The sequence below is a fragment of the Saccopteryx leptura genome, chromosome 2 (genome assembly GCF_036850995.1).
Source record: "Saccopteryx leptura isolate mSacLep1 chromosome 2, mSacLep1_pri_phased_curated, whole genome shotgun sequence".
NCBI classification, from domain to species: Eukaryota; Metazoa; Chordata; class Mammalia; order Chiroptera; family Emballonuridae; genus Saccopteryx; species Saccopteryx leptura.
This window is the reverse complement of record NC_089504.1, coordinates 879,704-900,945: the sequence shown is the minus strand read 5'-3', so window position 1 is coordinate 900,945 and position 21,242 is coordinate 879,704. Positions and strand designations below refer to the sequence as shown.

The 21,242-nt window shown below is 60.6% G+C and overlaps 2 protein-coding genes across 3 annotated transcripts; both read left to right on the top strand.

The window, feature by feature from the left end:
* Positions 1-1,752: 1,752 nt before the first annotated feature.
* On the top strand, positions 1,753-7,948 carry UAP1L1 (UDP-N-acetylglucosamine pyrophosphorylase 1 like 1). Of its 2 annotated transcripts, none has more exons than XM_066366635.1 (9): positions 1,753-2,080; positions 2,496-2,700; positions 2,946-3,121; positions 3,413-3,585; positions 3,768-3,961; positions 4,385-4,525; positions 5,001-5,186; positions 5,717-5,828; positions 6,273-7,948. In XM_066366635.1, the coding sequence occupies exons 1-9, from the start codon at positions 1,792-1,794 to the stop codon at positions 6,354-6,356; spliced, it is 1,560 nt and encodes a 519-aa protein (XP_066222732.1). In that variant the 5' UTR covers positions 1,753-1,791; the 3' UTR covers positions 6,357-7,948. The 2 variants fall into 2 exon arrangements, with proteins under 2 accessions (XP_066222732.1, XP_066222733.1); XM_066366636.1 differs by having other exon boundaries at positions 5,762-5,828; positions 6,273-7,946.
* Positions 7,949-8,972: 1,024 nt separating this feature from the next.
* Positions 8,973-21,091, top strand: LOC136394056 (endoplasmic reticulum mannosyl-oligosaccharide 1,2-alpha-mannosidase-like). The gene is made up of 13 exons (XM_066366634.1): positions 8,973-9,217; positions 9,869-9,977; positions 10,620-10,735; positions 12,840-12,994; positions 13,277-13,386; positions 14,469-14,654; positions 15,281-15,429; positions 15,797-15,985; positions 17,448-17,638; positions 18,237-18,357; positions 19,131-19,328; positions 19,404-19,535; positions 20,190-21,091. Exons 1-13 carry the CDS (start codon positions 9,107-9,109, stop codon positions 20,391-20,393), a joined length of 1,971 nt encoding a protein of 656 aa, XP_066222731.1. The 5' UTR covers positions 8,973-9,106; the 3' UTR covers positions 20,394-21,091.
* Positions 21,092-21,242: the final 151 nt, after the last annotated feature.

Below are 21,242 nucleotides of genomic sequence, written 5' to 3'. Positions count from 1 at the left end.
GTGGCCCAGTTCCTTTTCTTTTGTTCCTGCAGCTGCCTCTGGCTACACAGTCCAGATCATTCAAACCCTCTTATCTCAGGCCCGTTTCCACCTTGAGACAGAGTTCGGGGGGTCGCCCTGGCCAAGGCAGGCCCCAGGTTCATGTTCAGATACCTGCATTCAAAGGCAGGGGTGATAAGAATTCCCATGGACTCTGTCTTGGGGTGTGAAGGCCTCTCTGTTCCCTGACTCCCTACCTCCCACACACACCCTCCACCTCCCACACCTGTCTCCCACTGTCCTTCAACTGCCACAAACTATTGGAGCAGACCAATGAATGAAAAAAACCATTCATTCATTTATTCAGCAAGCACTTCCTGAACACTTACTGTGGCCCAGTCACCGTACTGGGTTTGGGAGCCAACACTCATTCATTCAGTCAACAAGCACGAACTGCCTGCCTGCCTTCTGTGTGCTGGGCATTGATCTGCAGTGCTGGGCAGGGCGGTGAGACAGCAACATCCATCTCTTGTGAAGTTTATTTCTGGGTGGGGTGTGTGTGCATTATTGGGGAGTCAGGCAGCAGAGAGTGTAGAAAGGCAGGAAGGAACAGAGAAGAAGGATGGAAGGGTGCCCTCTGAGCGGACATGACCTGGGAGGGAAAGGTCTCCACAGGGAAGTGACATGTGAGCAGAGGCCTGGCAATGCCAAACGGGAAGTCATGTGATTTTCTGGGGAAGAGTTGTCGTCCAGGTAGGAGGAACAGCAAGTGCAAAGGCCTTGAGGCAGGCTTCAGACCATCCTTGGAAAGAGGACTTCTTTCAGGTCCACAGAACTTACAGTGGGCCCCCAAGGGGGCTGTGGAGCTCTCCTTCCTCGTCCAGGAAGGGCGTGTGTGTGTGTGTGTGTGTGTGTGTAGGTCGATGGGCAGAACTTTTCTGTGAGGAAACAATTGCCTCATGGGGGGGGGGGCAGGCCTGGGGGAGAGGTTGCCTTTCATTTCAGCTCCGAAAACACCATTTAACTTCGTTTTAACCATGTGCATATATTACTTTTAGATTTCATAAAACTAGTTTTTAAAAGAAAGTTCTGCCCCAAGATGGCTGAAGATATATACTTTCATATTTGTCACAAGGAAGGTCATCAACAGCAAGATATTTTAAAGTCTGATGGTTAAAATAACAAGGCAGGGCAATGGGGCAGCACTTGGGGGATTTCTAGTCACAGGGCAATGGGAAAGAGGAGGGGTATGAAGGAGGAAGCCCCCAAGGATGACCTTGGTGACATCTGGACACCTTGCCCTGCTGCTGACCAGGGTCCATCCTCTGCAGCCTGCCCAGCCCGCCCCAGCCGTGACTCTGGCTTCTTGCTGGACTGATGTCCCTGCTGCTAGGAGTCTTGGTTAAGGGCAAACATGGCCGTGTGCTGGGACAGACCCTAGCCTCCCCCTCGGGCGACCCCAGGGCAGTGGGTAGAGAAGGTGTATTTGAATGAAAGTAATTCCTCTTGCGCCCCGGCAAGGGGAGACTGCAGAACCTTCGGGTAAGGGCTCCCCGATTCGAGGCGCCCCGACTTCTACGCCTCCGAGGCGTTCCCAGCCTCCAGCATCTAGCTCCTCCGCCCACCTTGGCGGGCGCGACCCGAGAGGTCTGGCTGAACGGTCGCGGCGGAGGCGGGGCCACAGCCAGGCCGAAAGTTCGGGGGCAGGACGGGGGCGGGGCGTTGGGGCCAGCTCAGCCCTCCGGGTCCCGTGACGCCGATCGGAGCGTGCGGGTCACGAGTGCCAACACGGCCGGCGGCGGCGGCGGCGACATGGCTTCGGAGCAGGACGTGCGCGCCCGGCTGCAGCGCGCGGGCCAGGAGCACCTCCTGCGCTTCTGCGCGGAGCTGGCGCCGGGGCCGCGCGCCGCGCTGCTGGCGGAGCTGGAGCCGCTGGAACCCGAGGCCCTGCGCGAGCACTGCCAGCGCGCAGCCGCGGCCTGTGCGGGCCCCCCGGGCCCGCCGCCGGACTTGGCCGAACGCCTACAGCCCCTGCCCCCCGAGCGCGTGGGCAGCGTGAGCCGCAGCGACCCCGAGACTCGCCGGCTCTGGGAGGAGGAAGGTAGGCGGGCGGGAGGCCCAGGCGGGGTGGGGGGGTCCTGGCGGCGGGGCGCCCCTGGCCGGCCGGAAGGGGCCTAACCCATAGAGAAAGGTGAGAGGAGAGGTACTGGAGAAGTTTAGTTTGTCTTATTACTTTGTGAAGTCTCCCCTCCCCATACAGCTGGGAGGCGGCGTCAGGTGGGGGGCTAGGCGGCAAAGCAGACCGACCAGATCCCGTGTTCCTTCTTAAGGAAGGGGATGAACCCTGGAGGACGTCATCAGAACCTCTGAAGTGTCGGGGCAAGGTTAGGTTTAGGTGGGGTCCTGGCCCAGACGACATCAGAATGGTTACCTGGAAATTTCTGTCCGGTGGCTGTCAGAAGGAAACGGTAGTGTGGCAGGTCCCAGGCGTCTCCTCATGGCCCCCATACCCCCAGGTTTCCACCAGATCGCCCTGAACAAGGTGGCGGTGCTGCTGCTGGCTGGTGGGCAGGGCACTCGCCTGGGTGTGACCTACCCCAAGGGCATGTATCAGGTGGGGCTGCCCAGCCAGAAGACCCTGTATCAGCTGCAGGCAGAGCGGATTCGGCGGGTGGAACAGCTGGCTGGCGAGCGCCATGGAACCCACTGCACGGTGCCCTGGTGTGCCCTTCCTGCATGACCTGGGTCCCAGAGTGATCCCCCTCCCCATGTAGCTCCAGCTCTGCCCCATACCAAGATTTGAACCCCAACCCTTGCACAGTCCTGGACAGAGCCCGGCATCCACCCAAGGCAGGCCTGACGCCCCCACCCAGACGGGATCCTGACGCCAGCCCCCCCGTCAGGGCCCCAAAGGCCAGTGGAGCCACGCCCTCCTACAGGCGGCTAGGCTTGACTTTCCCTGGCAGGTACATCATGACAAGTGAGTTCACGCTGGGGCCCACGGCCACGTTCTTCAAGGAGCATGACTTCTTCCACCTGGACCCGGACAATGTGGTCATGTTTGAGCAGCGCATGCTGCCTGCTGTGGCCTTCGATGGCAGGGCCATCCTGGAGCGGAAGGACAAGGTTGCCATGGCCCCAGGTATGCCCCGCCCCCGGCTCGGAACACAGAGGTAGTTCGTGGGCAGGAAGGCTGGGACAGAGGTCAGAATGTGCTACCCGTAGGCTGCGTGGTTCTGGGAAGAGGGGCCTCCCCTGTCTCGTCCTTGATTTCCGTTTGTCACATGGCAGAAACACAGGACTCTGTGGATAGTGAGAGCTGCGTAGGTACAAGGTCCCTCCCTGAGGGGCCTCCTACCTCCAGGACACCTGGACGAGTCTGCCGAGGCCAGGTGGGAGGCCTCACAAGGCGCACCCCTTTCTTCCTCTGCAGACGGCAACGGGGGCCTGTACTGCGCGCTGGCGGACCACCAGATTTTAGAGGACATGGGACGCCGAGGAGTGGAGTTTGTGCACGTGTACTGTGTGGACAACATCCTGGCCCGGCTGGCAGACCCTGCCTTCATCGGCTTCTGCGTGCTGCAAGGCGCGGACTGCGGCGCCAAGGTGAGCCCACCTGCCGCCTGGCCCCGCCCCGTACCGCCTGGCCCCGCCCCATACCGCCTAGCCCCGCCCCGTACCGCCTGGCCCCGCCCCTCACCGCCTGGCCCCGCCCACCCCACCCCAGCTCCAATCGCGGTGTCCCGCCTGTGCCCCCAGCTTTCCCAGCGAATCTGTCCTGGCTGTAGGTGGTGGAAAAGGCTTACCCCGAGGAGCCCGTGGGCGTGGTGTGCCAGGTGGATGGCGTCCCCCAGGTGGTGGAGTACAGTGAGATCAGCCCGGAGGTCGCGAGCCTTCGCGGGCCCGACGGGGTCCTGCTCTACAATGCAGGCAACATCTGCAACCACTTCTTCACTCGAAGCTTCCTCCAGGTGGTAACCAGGTGTGCAGTGACTAGAGGCTGGCCCGAGCAGGGTGGGACTGGGGTCAGGAGCTGGACTGTGCGCTGGGGTGGGAATAGGTTCTTGGCAGTTAAAGAAGCCAGAGGCACCAGAGAGCCGGGCGGCTGGTGTAAGGTTCTGCAGTCAGGTTGGCCTGCTCCTCCTCCTCCTGTGGGGTGGCTCCTGGCCCACCGGCACCACCTCCACCCTAGTTTCCATTTCATGTGGGTGGGGATGAGGGTACCCGGCTCCAGGGGGTGGGAGTGGGTGTGGGAGGACGCCTGTGCCCTCCCAGAGAGCCAGCTCAGCTCCCACCGCCCAGTGCCCTCTGGGGACCGTCTGCCACCCACCCCTACCTGGCTGGGCTCCCTCAGGTGCCCAGTCTGAACTGTGCCTTTCCTCTTTTTGCCCGCCTGTACCCACAGGGAGTTTGAGCCTTTGCTGAAGCCACATGTGGCTGTGAAGAAGGTCCCGTACGTGGACGAGGAGGGAAATCTGGTCAAGCCGCTAAAACCAAACGGGATAAAGATGGAGAAGTTCGTGTTTGATGTGTTCCAGTTTGCTGAGTTAGTGGCAGAATTCGTTTATTTTTCCCGTCTTCCTTCCTATTTTGGTGGGGGGGGGTTCTGAGCTCTGGTCAGGCGGGGATGTGGAGGCTCAGGTGGGGGGACAAAGTGGGAGTACTCCTTCACGTTGGGGAGCTGGGGGCTGCAGGCAGGTCTCTGGGAGGAGGCCAGAGGAAGCAGCCCTCACTGAGGGTGGGTGCACAGGAATAAATAGCAGGGGCTGTGGACTTTGGGGGGGGACGCTTGGCCTCTCCTGAGCCCTCCTTCTGCTGTTCCCAGGCTGTGGCGCAAGGGGCTCCCAGGGCATTTGGCCCTCACTCCAGGGTCCCAGAGGCAGCACCTCTGGGCCCTTTCTAGGCCTGCTTCTTATAGAACAGGCTCCACTCGGGCACTGCAACCCGGGCCCAGCCTTCACCTGCCCAGAACCAGGGCCCGTGGGGCCAGGATGTCGGGTCACTAGTTCCTTCCCCACCAGGAACTTTGTGGCCTTTGAGGTACCGCGGGAGGAGGAGTTCGCCCCTCTGAAGAACGCTGACTCTGCTGACAGGGACAATCCCACCATGGCCCGGCGGGCCCTGCTCACCCAGCACTACCGCTGGGCCCGGCAGGCAGGGGCCTGCTTTGTGGACGCCTGTGGGGCCCGGCTTCCCGAGCTGCTCAGGTGAGTCTGGGCCCTCTGGTTGCTTCCAGCTCTACTGTTGTCTAAGCAGGTGGCTGTGTGCCCAGCTCGGCCATACGGTAACCCCCACTACAGCCTGGTGGCCTAACCCTTCAAGGTCTGCTCAGGGCCCTAGGGGAAGGTGGGGATATGCAGCCTTACCTATGGCTCATTCGTGAGTTTTGAAACCAGGACTCAGTCAAGACATGCAGAAAACAGCAATAAAAGTCACTTTTCAGGGCTGGGAGAGGAAAGAACATTTAGGTGTTTATTTCTCCGATTGTCCACAACCACCAGCTAAATCTGGCAGTCCAGGCTCTGTGAGGGATGCCTGCAAGGGAAGGCAGGGTTCCAGCCCACATCAGGGCCTGTCGCTTGGGCAGGGCAGTGCGCTCAGGGCTCTGGGTCCAGAGGAAGCGATTACTGAGAAAAAGACTGTAGGGAGCTGGGTGTGTGATGGTGGTGGTCAGCCCACAGGGCCAGGTTGGGCCAGGGCCAGCTCCATGATGGGTAGTGCCGGGGGTGGCCGCCAGGGTACACACCCCTGAGCAGATTCTGACAAGTGGACCTGCCCTCAGCCTGTCCGGCAGTGAAGAGCCTCCGGCCGTCTGTGAGATCTCGCCGTTGGTGTCTTACTCTGGAGAGGTGAGAGCCGCCTGGCTGGCTGGGGTCTTTTCTGGGGTCAGGCCTGCATGATCAGAGGAAGATGCTCCAGGTGGAAGTGGGTGCTTGGGTGGAAAGTCACAGTTCTGCCTCGTTTTACCAATGGGGTAAGCGGGTCCTTAAGTTGCAGAGGAAATTCTAGGACATGGGGTGGGGTGGGGTGGGGTGGGGTGGGGAGAGGTGAGGGGGAAGCTGTTGAAGGTCCCTGGAGGGGTGGGGAGGATGAGCCAGCCTAGCCTTGCTGAGGGAAGAATGCTAGCCGTTCCCCTCTGGGTAAGTTCTGGCTTGAATTTGTGGGTAGGGCTCATGCTCACCTGCGATTTTGAGGTGGCATCTGACCCTTATTCCTAGAAGCCCCTCCCCAGCTCTACGCAGAATTGGGACCCCTACCCAGGGCCAAGAGGTAGACACTTGGCTTGTTTCCAGGGTCTGGAGGTGTACCTGCAAGGCCGGGAGTTCCAGTCCCCACTCATCCTGGACGAGAACGGGGTCAGGGAATTACAGTCCTGACTGGCTTCCAGACCTGGGAATCCCCGGGGTCTGCAGGGGCGTGGATGTGGCCTTGACCCAGGGCTCCGGGTAGGAAAGCAGGCAGCTGTGCCTTTCTGGACCATAGAACACGGAGAGAAAAGCCCTGGTTTGCTCCACAAGGGTGCGACGTGTCCCGTCACTGGTTTCCAGACACAAGTGACCACAGGCCTTCTGTGGGCCAATGAGCACTCTTCAGCTCATCACGGCTGTGAGGTCCGGTGGGAGCAGGACTCAGGACCTTGGACAGTGGAGCTGAGGGAGGTGTGGCCATCACTGAGTGGGAGCTGCAGTCCTGCCTGTGAGCTGAGTGAGACTGGACTGTGGCTTCCCCCCGGAGCACCAGCCATATCCTGCTTTTCGGTAGATGTACAGACCAAACGACAGGAGGGGGATGATACTTCCCTCACAGGTGACATTAAAGGGGGTTGCCCCCTCCCTCCCTGGCAGCTGAACCAGTAACTGGGCTGAGGCTGGGGGTATCACAGCCCAGCTTGCCATCTGGGGCAGAAGGGGCCGGACTCATTACCCTCAGGGGCTGGCTGTGCTGGGGAGAGCAGCTTGGCCTGAGACGGGATCCCCTTCATTCTGTCCGGGGCCTCAGCCCCTCTCTCACATCTGTGGCTGGTTTAGGCCACTGAGTTTTACGGTGCTTTCTCCAGGAACTAGTGGGACTAATGCCGGGGCCTCCTGTGGTGGTTGCCAGTGCAATAGAACGAGGCGGGGAATGCCATCCCCTAACCCAGCCTGCAGTCGCTTCTGGTCTTGGTGCTCACACTGTCCCCTGTTCTCTGGAGGGTCAGAGAAGATGTGAAGAGGAGCATACAAACGCAGCCTGCAGGGAGCCTACTGGTTTTCCCGGGGCAAGGATGTTATCCGGATGGTGGGTTCAGGTGCGGCCGATTCCTCCAGTGACTTGAGGTGGACTGTGGCCGCCTGCACACATCTCAGCCTGCGCACGAGGGCAGAGCCAGGACTAGGCCCAGGCCTCCCAGTTTTTTTTTGTAAACCTCAAAATCAAACTGTGTGCCTTGCGCTCCACTTTTCAGCTGCTCCACAGGCAAGCAGGGGGCCTAGGGCAGAGGGAGGCCCACCCAGGCGGAAGCCCAGATCTAGGGTCCTGCCCAGAGCCATTTCTCTCTGCCAGAACTGGAACACTGTACAATCTCTTTTCTAAGTAGAGTTTGCTGGGCAAATTCTTGAAACAGCTCACTTAAAAAAACAACCTATTTTCAAATAATTATAGCTTCATATAAAGTCTCAAATGGCACAGAAGTCCCAAGTGCCCCTCACCGAGTTTCCTGCAGTATTTATAGCTTATGTGATTACAGGATACTATCGCACCAGGCCACTGGGGTGCTCAGTCACTTCTCACAGGTGTGCACCCCAGCATCCACTCTACAGTCAAGAAGCTGGATTTAGCCACCACCCCTCCCATCTCTAATCCCAGACAACTGCTAATGAAACAATTGCATTTAAAAGACCGCCAAACTTGACTTTTCACAGGTATGTGCGGTGGTGGTGGTTGCCAATAAATACCACGTGCTGTGATTGAACCCTGGCCTGGAGAGTGCAGTCTTTGACCAGCATGTGTGGTGGGAAGAGCACCACCAGGTGTTCACAGCTCTGTCCATAAAGGGCTGGAGCTCACACGTCGAGATGAACGCGCTATGAGCTGACCAAGAAGCCAAAGAATCCCTTTCTGCTTGCCCTGGCCAGCTCCCTATCAGGATCTGGCGGGCCTGCGACAACCTAGTGGGTCAGGCACCTGGGCGGGTAGAACCTGCCCCTTGAACCAGCTCTCTAGAGTGAACTCCTACACTCTCAGCGCTGACAGCCTGGTGACTGCGCCCTCCTGCCCGTGCATCTTCCAGATGCCACAGTTTCCCTGGTAACTGCCTGTGCAAGGAGGGATTCGCGAGGGCGTCGCTGGAACTAGGCGCCGAACTGCGTGGGATGAGACCTGCAGGGATCTGGGAAGGCCCCTAGAAGAGAAGGGGGATAGGAGGAGAGCAGGAGAGGAGGAGTCAGGTGCCATTCAGGCGGCGCACACCGCAGGGAGCCGCTGCAGACACCGAGACAGGTTATAGCAGGGCTACTGGGAGCAGCGAGACAAGCCCGGAGCGGAGAGGGCCAGCCACACGGGGAAGCACGCGCACGGCCAAGTAGGGGACCCGCAGCACCCTCTGAAGACCAGCGGCCCCGACAGAAACTCGCAGTGACCGTGACGGGTCCAGGAGGCCGCCCCGTCCAGAACCCCTTCCTCCAGTAGGCGCAGCCGAGCCGGGGGTGCAATGATAGGGAAGCGCAAGGACACAGCGCCCCAAACAGCAGCCCAGCACACCCCTTTCGCAGAGCTATGCCCAGACTCGGGCAAGATGTGCGCAGGCGCGGGACTGAACCAGTGCATGTGTGTGTGTTGGGGGGGGGAGCAAGGTCACCACGCAGGCGCAGGAGCGAGAAGACGCAGGTGCCGTGAAACGTAAAGCCGCTCGCAGGAGCCTCGAAGTCGGGCGCACGCGCGGTGGCGGTATGAGGGAGCGGCGCACGCGCAGTGGTGGTATGAGGGCGTGGCGCACGCGCATTGGCGGCGATAACGATGGGCGGAGTATTGCCGGACCTGCGATGGCTGCCCGTGGGTGTCCGAAAAACAGAGCATCTGGCTCTTCCCATCACTGGGCCTCTTGACACCGCCAGTGGGCGGCGTCCCCCGGGCCCCCTTCGCCGCTGTCATGTACCCACCGGTGCCGCCCGCGCCGCATCGGGACTTTATCTCGGTGACGCTGAGCCTTGATCAGAGCGACGACAGCAGCAAAACCCGACGGCGCCGCTCGTGCTGGCGGGTGAGGGTCGGTCCGGCGGGCCCCGTGGTCTCCGTCCCGCTCGCCGTCCTGGGCTGGAGGCGCAGACGCTTGTGCTGGGCAGGGGCTCTTGCCCCGGCTGCACCGTGCGCGAGCCCGGCTCAGCGGAGTAGGCGGGTGAGGGCGCGGGGCGGGGCCGACGCACCCCAGCGGGTCCCCGGGCCGTCTCCACCTCGAACGGAAACCTGGCTCCCGGATGAGTTCTCCTCCCCGGTGCTGGGAGCATGAACTCGGTCAGTTGAACCCCCGGTGCGTTCCCAGTGGTCTCAGGCCGTGGGGCATACACACTCCGCATCTGGGCAGGTGCAGGTCTGGCGGGGCCTGCGCCCAAAACACTACACGTTGCCTCGTCTTTCTCCATCGAGAAAGACTATATTCATGCACTGGACAGAAGTGGACAATAGAGCCCCTTTCATCCTCCTCGTACCTGTCCCAGTGCAGCCTGTCACCTGCATGCAGTATGGGCCCAGCCTGTCACCCCGCTGCAAGGGAACGGCCCCCATCCCCACCCCCGTTCAAAAACGATAGAACCGCACAGGGACCTTCACTGTCCTCGCTGAGTTTGTCACAGAGGAAGAGGTTTCCGATTGTGTTATTTTCAGTAAAAAGTGTCGCTGTCCGCCCCTCCCGTAGAAATGGAAGCAATTGTCGAGATTACAGCGGAATGTGATTCTCTTTGTGCTGGCGTTTCTGCTGCTCTGTGGCCTCCTGTCCTACATCAGCATGGCTGACCAGTGGAAAGGTACCCGTGAGCGCCGCAGACAGCCGAGGGTTGACCGGGCGGCAGCGATCTGGCCAGCGAGCTTGAACAGCTACAGCAAGCCATAAAGGGCAAGGAGTGGGCCAGAAATCCAGATAAAAAGGAGGGCAGAGTGCTCTCAGCTCCCCTTGCTAGAACGCGGTTGTTCACGTGACGTCCTCTGACTCTTCCTGCGAGTCAGCTGTGGGACTGGCGCCCCTCCTCTGCCCTGAGGCTGAATGCTCACTAAGGGCATTCCGTGGTTCTCATAACACACACTACCCTGTGTCTGGAGAGGACCGGGCAGAGAGCTGGTGAGGATGTAGAGGATCCTCTGAATTTCTCTGAGCTTGCTGATTACAGGAGGAAAGCAGACAGGCTGCCGCAGGTCACCATGCGTCCTTCCTGCAGTGGAAACACGAACGCGAAGTAGTTGAGGTTGTGGGTTGGGGATGAGAACTAAGCTGGCCAAGTGCTTCAAGAAGGCTCGGTTCTCTCTGGCCATTCTGGAATGCACTTTGGTGACTTCCCGAGGCCTCGGCATCCTTTGTTAAGGAAAGGACCCTGCCTGGACGTCTTCTGTGAAGCAATCTTAATGTTCTCTAGGCCTGGCTGCACATTGAGTTAAATAGTTTTCTTGTTTAGCCCCGAATGGCAGGTCAGTGGAGGAGCAGAAGGTGAGGCCAGCAAACCCGCCCGTCTTGCCAGCTCCTAGGAATGCAGATGCTGACCCAGGAAAAGGCCCGGGACTGTCACCTCAGGTAGGTTCAGTGAGCTTTGGGTGGGGCTGTAACCCAGCTCAGTTCCAGAAGCGTCGGAAGAGTTTGTAAATTCAAACCGACTGCGAAGAATGCTTCTTCTTGCCACCTGTTCTGTGTTTCAATCTCACTTCTCCTGGGTTGGTTGGATGACATCTGGAGAAGGAAAGAAGAATATTTTTTTTTGTTCTCAGTTCCACACCTGCTGGGCTCTGGTTCTGGGACACCCCAACCCTTACAATTGGGGCGGAGAGCAGGGAGAGGGGACTTGGACATGAGGAGGCAGTCAGAAAACCAGAAATGAACCCCTTGGAGACAAGTGGTTCCAAGAAGATAGCCTATGAGGACACAGACACTGTGCACCTGGGGTCACGCTCTGTCAGCAGTCAGGGAGAAGAGGTGGGGCCAGGTGTGGCCTCACAGCCTGCAGCGCTGTCCCCGGGACAGATGGGAGGTCGCTCTCACCCTCTCCAGGACCTGTGGGCAGAAGAGCACATCTCCTCCCCATTAAAGCAGACAGCCTTTCCTGTCACTCCTCTCAGCCATTCTTTGCTCGTGGACCGTCAAACTAAGAAAGCAGAATATGACAAGTCTCCCCTGAAAGACACGCCCCCATGCTGTGACCCCTGTGGTCCAGGAGAGGTCTGGGTGGCAGGGGTGAATGTCTTCATCCCTTTGGGGCTAGAATCTGGGAGGATGCTTGGGCTTGTCTCTTGTTCAGACTGGAGCCCTGTCCTCGAGACCTGTGGGTTTCACTCAGCTGCTCTGATTCTCTCGGCCAGGGGGGCCCCATTCTGAGTCATCTGAGTCTTCATGACGAGAGTGCATTCACAGCTGACGTGGGTATATGTTGAAAACCCAATCCTGGCTGGTGGCTCAGTGGATAGAGCATCAGCCTGGCATATGGACGTCCAAGTTCAATTCCTGGCCTGGGCACACAAGAGAAACGACCATCTATCTGCTTTTCTCCCCTTTCCTCTCCCCCTTCTCTTCCCCTTCCCTCCTCTCCCGCAGCCAGTGGTTTGACAAGTTGGAAGGTGGCCCCGGATGCTGAGGATGCCTCAGTTGGTCCACAGACTAACGATAGCTCAGTACTCAAGCGTGGGCCCCAGACGGGGTTGCTGGGTGGATCCTGGTGGGAGTCTGTGTCACTATCTCCCCTTCTTTTGCCAAAAAAAAAAAAAAAAAAAGCTGAGATTTTGTGATTGGAGCGTGGGCCTCTGTCCTGTTCTTGGAGGTGTCTCTGGCCACAGCCATTGTGGAGGACCGCTGTCCTCAGTACCGCACCTGGGTCCCCACAGCTGGTCACTGGTCCTGGCGTCTTTACCACATGCTGAGGATGAAGTGGGAGGCCTGGGGCCGGCCTGCTACAGGGATCTCTCAGCTCCATTTACAGGACGTGCCTCTGACCCCCTTTTTTTTGTATTTTTGTATTTTCTGAAGTTGGAAATGGGGAGGCAGTCAGACAGACTCCCGCATGCACCTGACCGGGATCCACCCGGCATGCCCACCAGGGGGCGATGCTCTGCACATCTGGGGCGTCGCTCTGTTGCATCCAGAGCCATTCTAGCAACTGAGGCAGAGGCCATAGAGCCAACCCCAGCGCCCAGGCCATCTTTGCTCCAATGGAGCCTCGGCTGCGGGAGAGGAAGAGAGAGACAGAGAGGAAGGAGAGGGGGAGGGGTGGAGAAGCAGATGGGCGCTTCTCCTGTGTGCCCTGGCTGGGAATCGAACCCGGGACTCCTGCACACCAGGCCAACGCTCTACCACTGAGCCAACCGGCCAGGGCACCTCTGACCCTTTTGTATGACTCTTAGCCCCCTAGGGTCAGTGAGAGCTGGAGATGTCCTGGGCCTGGGCTCAGCCCCCTCCCAAAGCAGCATGAGCACACGATTGGCAGAGTCTCACCTGGGTCAGTCAGGGGTAGGAGATGGCATGTGGAAGGTGCTTCCCCCAAATCTGAACGTCACAGTGAAAGCACAAATCAGTACGTTCGTACACAGCGCTCCTGGGGTTGGGTCTCATCATGAGGGGTCCCCAGTAGAAACAGAACGGCAGCTTGTAGGCAGCTGAATTCTCTTCATAAGCATCTCTTATGTTTTCCTAGAAGCCTCAAAGGCATGCCCGGCGGGGGCCCCCCAACCTGCAGATCAGAGCCCCCAGTAAAGACTCGGAGGACAGAAGGCAGGATGACACCAAGAGGAGGGAAGAGGCGTTGAACGAGGCTCAGCAGGAAGAAAACCCACAGAGGACGGTCGTCAGGTACCGGGAGCAGCAGACGTGGGTCCGAACGCACAGAAAATCAGCCACTGCATCTGGCGTTTCTTCCCTGATAAACAGAAAGAGAACCAGCATGTGGCTGGCTTATCTGCCTCTTGAAGCAGACACCTTAACGCCCATCCTGAGAGCCGGCCCAGTGTGGGGTGGGGTGACGGCGTTCTCCTGGCTGCCTGGCGTGGGGGCAAGGCTGAGCCCAGCTGGGCAGCCACCACGGGCGCCTGCGTCCCTGCCCCTGCCCTGCTGACGGCTGCTCTCTCCCTGAAGCTGGCGAGGAGCAATGATAGAGCCGGAGCAGGGCACCGAAGTCCCTTCCAGAAAGGCAGAGGCCCCCACCAGGCCTCCCTCTCAGGCCCCCAGGATGCAGGACCAACGAGGTAAGGCCCCACCGGGCGTCCTGATGGAGAGGGGAGGACGTGTGGACACACAGGTAAGCGCCCAGGGCATGGAGTGCCGTGCTGGTGTCCCTCTGAGGTTGGTGCCAGGTCTTTGGGGTCACACCTTCTTTGGAGATTTGGCAGCAACTCGTGGCTCCTTTACCCCGTTGTCCGCGTCCAGGGCTGTGGCCACAGGGTACGCGTGTGGGAGGCTCATTTTCCTGTTCATGTCTGGTCCAAGGGGGGCCTGGTGATGTGGATACACAGCTGCCCGTGGCCTCTCTCTGGGCCCGAGGGGCTCGGGAGGCTGGGTGGGTCCCCACACGCGGACATCAGTATTTGGGGACGTGCTGGGCACCGGCACTTCTGTGAGGGGATGAAGGAGTTCTTGGCCACCGCTGGCGGCTGGGCCTGTGGGGACACAGGGATCATGTGGCCTGGAGAAGGGACACAGGGATCATGTGGCAGAGCCCTGGGCACCACAAGGGGAGGCCTCCAGCCCCACAGAAGAGGACACCTGGTGTGAAGCCAGGGACACGTTCTCATGGATACGGTCCCCTGCTCGTTTGGTGAGGAGAACTCCCAGGTACCTTGTGGGACCTGCGGACAGGCTGCAAAAAGACCAAGATGTGTCTGCCCCACGGGCTCTCCTCTGGGAAGATGCCAGGTGTGGGTTCATGAAAGACGAGGTGGTCTGGTCCTTGTCACCAGCGCCTGTCACAGTTGATACTCTCCACCCTAGGTGTTACTGCTCTGCAGCCTGAAATGTCTGTTCACCGAGTGCTCCCTGTGGCCCCAGAGGGTGCCTGCCAGGCCCTGGGGGAGCGGATGGGACTGGGCCAGGGGCACAAGTCTAAGCCCTCGTGAGGTCCCCCCAGGCCTGGCCACCTCAACAGCCGTGTCCAGCTCTGAGGGTCTGACCTCTGGCACTGTGCCCAGAACTTCATGCTGTCCGCTGCTGCTCTGGGGCACTGGATGGCCAGTGTCCCCCAGGTCATCAGTGTCCCTGCTTGAGGGCCACGGAAGGGCTCTGTCCTCCCTGGTCAGGTCCAGGTCCCCTCGACCCAATCCCCTCCCCGCAGGTCCCCCTAACGAGCGCCAGAAGGCCGTGATCGACGCCTTCCGCCACGCGTGGACCGGATACCGCAAGTATGCCTGGGGCCACGACGAGCTGAAGCCTGTGTCCAGGTCCTTCAGCGAGTGGTTCGGCCTCGGCCTCACGCTCATCGACTCCCTGGACACCATGTGGATTCTGGGTCTGAAGAAAGGTACGTGTCGCTCTCCAGCACACAGCCAACCTCGCGTGTGTGACGTGAGCAAGTGAGCTCGCTTTGCCCTGGGTCCCCACCTGCTGTGTCCACTGACGTGGACTTTCTCTCTCTGGGTGACAGGAGTGGACATGTGGGTCATGGGCACTTCCTCTGAGCGGGCCCCTGCAGAGAGCCGAGCATGCAGCCAGGGTGGACATCCTGGGGCATTGCCAGCCTGGGTTTCTCTCGCAGTCAGGGGGTGGCCCTGTAGTGGGAGGTCGTGCATGTTCGGATGTAGCTGCTGCCAGCACCTGGCATCTGTCCCTAACATCCACCTTGTGCCACACAGCTAGGGGCCAGCTGGGATGCGGCATCCCAGCTGTTTCTGAATTGACGTTTTCTGGAAAGGCTGTGACTGCCACCGAGTTCCTCCCGTGGGCTTTGTGCCGTGGCCTCTGCTGTCGGCCACTGGAGCTCCCAGTTGCACGCTGGCCTGCTCATGTTCAGACTTGAACACTCAGGGTTCACGCCTTTGCACCCTCAGGATAAAGACAGGAGAGTGTACATGGCCTCAGAGTGAAAGGTCCTGGGGACACACTGAACCTGTGAGCGTGTCTTCTACCCTCTCCCGTCTCATGTCCTAGAATTTGGAGAAGCCAGAAGGTGGCTGTCCAAGAACCTAAAGTTTCAGAAAGATGTGGACGTCAACCTGTTTGAGAGCACCATCCGGATCCTGGGGGGCCTTCTGAGTGCCTACCACCTGTCTGGAGACCGGCTGTTCCTGCAGAGAGCCGTGAGTTTCCTGGTGCAGGGGCCTCCCCCGTGCGGACCTGAGTCTCGAGTGTTCGCCCAGCTTTTCCTTTGCTCCAGGGATTCTGGGGTGGAGGCGGGGGTTTCCACTCCCTCCTTTCTGGTTCTTTTTTTTTTCTGGTATGAGCTAAGCCGAGCAGCACGGCCTGTCCCCCTGAAGCCCCAGGGACATTGCTCAGAGCTCACGAGGCCAGCTCCCTCTGCTCCCGTGGAGGGCTGCGGCCTTGTGAAGTCCACGGGCTCACACTTGTCCTCGTAGTTGGATGGAGGCGGGTGACGGGTCTGCACCACACAAGGCAGACGTGGCCTCTCAGTGGTGGCATGGCCTCCCTCTGCGTGTGTTGTATCAGGAAGATTTTGGGAATCGGCTGATGCCTGCGTTCCAAACGCCCTCCAAAATTCCATACTCGGACGTGAACATTGGCACTGGCGTGGCCCACCCACCATGGTGGACATCAGACAGCACGGTGGCCGAGGTGACCAGCATCCAGCTGGAGTTCCGGGAGCTCTCTCGTCTCACAGGAGTTAAGAAGTTTCAGGTACGGGGCACCTGGGGTCTGGTGGTTCAGGTACGGGCACCTGGGGTCTGGTGGTTCAGGTACGGGGCACCTGGTGTCTGGTGGTTCAGGTACGGGCACCTGGGGTCTGGTGGTTCAGGTACGGGCACCTGGGGTCTGGTGGTTCAGGTACGGGGCACCTGGGGTCTGGTGGTTCAGGTACGGGGCACCTGGTGTCTGGTGGGGTCCGGCTTGCAGCAGCGAGAGCCCGTCCTGTGGACACGGACCTTGGGCCATGAGGCTGCTGTCTTTCTTCGTTAGAGTCCCGTTTTCTTTCTTTCTTTTTTTTTTTTAAGATTTTATTTATTGATTTTACAGACAGAGCAGAGAAAGGGGCCGGAAACAAGAAGAACCAACTCTTGGTTGCTTCACTTTAGTTGTTCGTTGATTACTTATCACACACGCCCTGACTGGGCTAGCCTGGGGTTTGGAGCCGGCGACCTCAGCATTCTAGGTCGAAGCTCTCTTCACTGTACCACCAGTTTTCCCACTGTGCCAGTCTCGTTTTCCCATTGATGCTGAGGCTCAGGCCTGCGAGGCCTTCGCTGGCCAGTGGGCCTCTGCTCGGGCCCTGCCAGTGCAGCTTGTGTCCTTAGGGCCCTGCCGGAGCTGGTGGCGTGCCATGCAGGGCTCTGGTGGCCCTGGGCCCTTCCGGCTGCATGTCCTGGGCCCCCTGGGTGCAGCGTGCCCGGGGCCTTCTATTGCAGCTCTGTGGGGTTGGTTGTGCTGACAGGCTGGCACTGCAGCCAGTGGCATCAACGTGGTGGTTGTGCCATGGCACTGCAGTGGCACGGGGATGGGCCCCTGTGCTCACACCGACGATGAGAGTCGCGGTGTTTGTGTTGTTGACGTGGCACAAACACCTGTGTTCGGTGGTTTCCTCCTGAGATGTCCTCAGTGCCCATGTGTGGCCAGGTCTTGGCAGTCCTTGGAGGTCGGAGAGCAATAAGGCAGCTTTATCTCAGAGGAAGTTATCCATCAGGATAGGTGAGCATGTTGGGTAGAGGCACAAATGAATGGTGCTGCCCAGGCGAGTCTGAGCTTAGAGGAACAGGTTCGTTGGGTCTTGAAGGCTGAATAGGAGTTCACCAGGTAGATGAGAGGAATCCAGGACAGTTGACTGTTACCAGCTACCCTGGGGTCAGGGGCAGACAGAAGCAGGAGCGGACAGCCATGCCAGGGCAGGAGGTCCTGCGCACTGTGGTCGTGGGCTCAGACACAGCCCCCTGCAGGACAAGGTCAGCCCTGTTGCCAGGGCCTGTGCTGTCTGCCGGCCCCTAGATGGCCGCCTCTCTGGACAAACTGGACTGCTGTGTGGCGTGGGCCGCCCAGGGGCCGGGGGCACCACCTTCTTGCTGCTCCAGGAATGGCCCGGGCAGGGGTGTGCTCGCAGCTCCCCGGCCACTCCACACCCAGCTGACCGGCCCTCTCCCCGTCTGCCCAGGAGGCTGCGGAGGAGGTGACGCGGAGGGTCCACTCCCTGTCGGGGAAGAAGGACGGGCTGGTGCCCATGTTCATCAACACGCACAGCGGCCTCTTCACCCACGTGGGCGTGTTCACCTTGGGCGCCAGGGCCGACAGCTACTACGAGTACCTGCTGAAGCAGTGGATCCAGGGCGGGAAGCAGGACACGCGGTGAGGCCGCCTCTGCCGCCCGTCCCAGCTCCGGTCGGGGCCCCTCGTGGGGACGTGGTTCCTCTCAGCACAGCCACTGTGCCGGGCAGGAGGCCAGGCCGGCCACGGGGCCTGGTGCTGGGCTGCGTCGGGGCCTGGCTGCAGGACCCCAGCTCCCTCCCGGCCGAGGAGGCAGGGCTGTGCTGCTCCGTCCTCAGGAGAAGGCACCAGGGCACCTGGGCCTCCCTCCACGTGTCACTTGGGTGCTTAACATGACACTCCCACTCACGGACAGCACCCCTACACAGCGTGGGAGCCCCGTGAGGAACCTGGAACGGCCCGCCATCTCCTGTTTGGGGTGATGGGACTGGGGCCCTGAGGGGTGCAGCTCCAGGCTGACACCAAGTGCAGGGACGAGGCCGTCGGCATTGGGGAGTCGCCTCCCAGGGCCTCTGGGGCTGGTTGGGAAGCGGAAGGTTCCCACCGCCCTGGCACCGTGGGCTGACCCACCACAGGCCACCACCCCGGGCTGCGCTGTGCCAGGCCTCATGGCGTGCACGTGTAGACGATGCCCAGGGTTCCGCGTGGCTCTGAGCGAACAGGACCCGGTGGTTCGCAGGTTGCTGGAGGACTACCTGGAAGCTGTCGAGGGGATCAAGAAGCACCTGCTGCGCAAATCTGAACCCAGCAAGCTCACCTTCGTGGGGGAGCTCACCCACGGCCGCTTCAATGCCAAGATGGTGAGCACCTGCGTGGTCCAGGCGGGGCTTGGGGCTTGGGGCCCACCCCCTTGTCCTCGTCGCCTGGGGCTCCAAATCTGGACCAGGAAAGAACAGGGAAGTTGCGGGCGAGGAGTGTGAGGTGTCACAGGTGGACGTGGGCTGCATGGCCTGGCTGTCCCATGATGCTGGGCAGGGTGACCCCACTCCCCATGATGGCTGGGCAGGGGTGACCCCACTCCCCACCCCCAGCTGCATGGCCTGGCTGTCCCCATGATGATGGGCAGGGTGACCCCACTCCCCATGATGGCTGGGCAGGGGTGACCCCACTCCCCACCCCCAGCTGCATGGCCTGGCTGCCCCATGATGGCTGGGCAGGGGTGACCCCACTCCCCACCCCCGGCTGCATGGCCTGGCTGCCCCATGATGGCTGGGCAGGGTGACCCCACTCCCCACCCCTGGCTGCATGGCCTGGCTGCCCCATGATGGCTGGGCAGGGTGACCCCACTCCCCACCCCGCCCTGCTGCCCTGCAGCTGGTGCTCCATTACAGTCTGTGGGCTGGGGCGGGACGGGGTCAGGCTTGCTCCCCGGCAGGCAGGTGTTCTCCCACCACTCCATCCTCTGCCCACGCTGAGCCCCTGGCACTTGCCCTGGGTGTCTGTCACCTGTCCTGCTTCACCATTGTGGAAGCTGAGGGTTCCCGGGGGTGTGGGAGGCCGGAGCAGCGCTGGACCCAGGCTGACCCCATGCAGCCGCTGGCTCCACAGTGGTGAGGGGACCCTTCAATTTCAGGACCACCTGGTGTGCTTCCTGCCAGGGACGCTGGCCCTGGGCACCCATCATGGCCTGCCTGCTGACCACATGACGCTGGCCCAAGAACTCATGGACACCTGCTACCAGATGAACAGGCAGATGGAGACAGGGCTGAGCCCCGAGATCGCCCACTTCAACCTGTACGCACAGAAGGATCAGAAGGACGTGCAGGTCAAGGTGAGTAGGGCGGGGATAGGGCCAGAGCTGGGGTCAGGGCGCTCTGTGGGCCTCACGCCGTTCCTCTGTCCCCAGCCGGCCGACAGGCACAACCTGCTGCGTCCCGAGACGGTGGAGAGTCTGTTCTACCTGCACCGGCTCACGGGGGACGGCAAGTACCAGGACTGGGGCTGGGAGATCCTGCAGAGCTTCAACACCTACACGCGGGTGAGCTGCTGGCCGGTCCCCTCCCCAGGGTGGCCGCACGGGCGAGGGGCAGGCTTGCTGTGGCTTCTGGGATGACCTGCCCCTTCCTAGGTATGACCCAGAGTCTTAGGGCCTGAGTGTTGCTTCATCCTGTCTCGAGGGACCAGCCAGTTGGGGTGGGTCCCTACAGTGTCCCAAGGAGCACAGAGCATGTCCCCCCTGGATCCTGCGTGTGGCGTGGTCATCGCTGCTCTAGCAGGACAAGCACGGACCACTGCTCCCCACTGTCCTCAGGCCCAGCTGCCGTGGCTCAGAGAAGGTCACACCCTGCCCAGGGCCCACCACCTGCTGAGCAGACCTAAGACTTGACCTTAGCCCTGTGGTGTGGGAAGCTGTGGGTTCTGAACCTGTCTGTCGGGTGGCCTCAGGACCTTTGCAGCACCTCCGTGGAGTTCTGGAGGCAGGACTTCCCATCATTAACTTGAGGGCAGCTGGCATCTCTGGGGAAGCCAGGCCCCTGCAGGCCTCAGTGCCCTCCACCCAGGCCCTGTGTGCTGTGGGGAGGAAGGGGGCATCTGGGGTCCCTCTGGCTGGCAGCACTTAGGAGGACTGAGCCTGGGTGTAAGAAGTGGGCTGTGCCCACAGCGCTGACACCGTGGCTACGGCTCTCTGCAGGTCCCCTCAGGCGGCTACTCTTCCATCAGCAATGTCCAGGATCCCCAGAACCCCCAGCCCAGGGACAAGATGGAGAGCTTCTTCCTGGGCGAGACTCTCAAATACCTGTACCTGCTCTTCTCTGATGACCGGGACCTGGTCAGCCTGGACACCTACGTGTTCAACACCGAGGCTCACCCCCTGCCCATCTGGGCCCCTGCTTAGGGTGGACGACTCCGTGTGGGCGCTGCCCGGGGTCTGTCACTTCCTGTGTTTGAGGGCACCTGTCAGCAGGACCTCTGCCCTGGGTAGGTCCGCCCTCCTTTGCTCTTGGCCGTGTGGTGTCCACCAGCTGGCTGGATGTGCTCCGGGCCAAGCTGATGACAGAGGCAGTAGGCAACTGTGCCACGATGTCTCAGAGTCGTGCGGTGCTGGGGGTGGCCGCCGGGCAGCAGCTGTTCTGCCCCTGGCTGTGGACCCCTTGTCTGGGGTCCATCGGGACATCGTTAAGGACAAGGAGCAAGAACCAGTGCTGTGATTGGGGAGGGTCGGGTCCATCAGGGGGGGCCTTCCTTCTTCCCGAGATATCTCAAATCATGACTTACATTCCTGAATTCTGAATGTCCTGCTGGACAAGGATGGGCTTCCTGGGGGTCCCAAGCCTCTGGTCACCTTCTGGGGCCACTGTGGGTCCCCAGACCCTACGTTGTGTTCACAGGCAAGAGCCGAGGGGACACCAGGTGCAGCTCTGCCTCGTTGGTCTCGGGGTGTCTGTGACCCCGGGGGACAGGGCTCCTGGCTGGCTGTGCTGTTTACGTGTTGGACTCAGGGATCCTGCAGGGTCTGGTGGGCAGGTGGCAAGTCGTGCTGCTCCCACCTCAATGGATGGACCTTCAGTCTGGATAAAGTAGATTGGCTGTGGCACCTCCATGTCCATGCAGTCTGCTTCCCGACACCTGGGTGGGACTGGGGGCGAGTGGGCTGGTCACCCTCACACTGTCCACTGAAGTTAGGATCCTGCGGTCACCCGCTCCGTACGTAGCTCTGGCACGTGAGGTGTCTGCACTTCAGGGT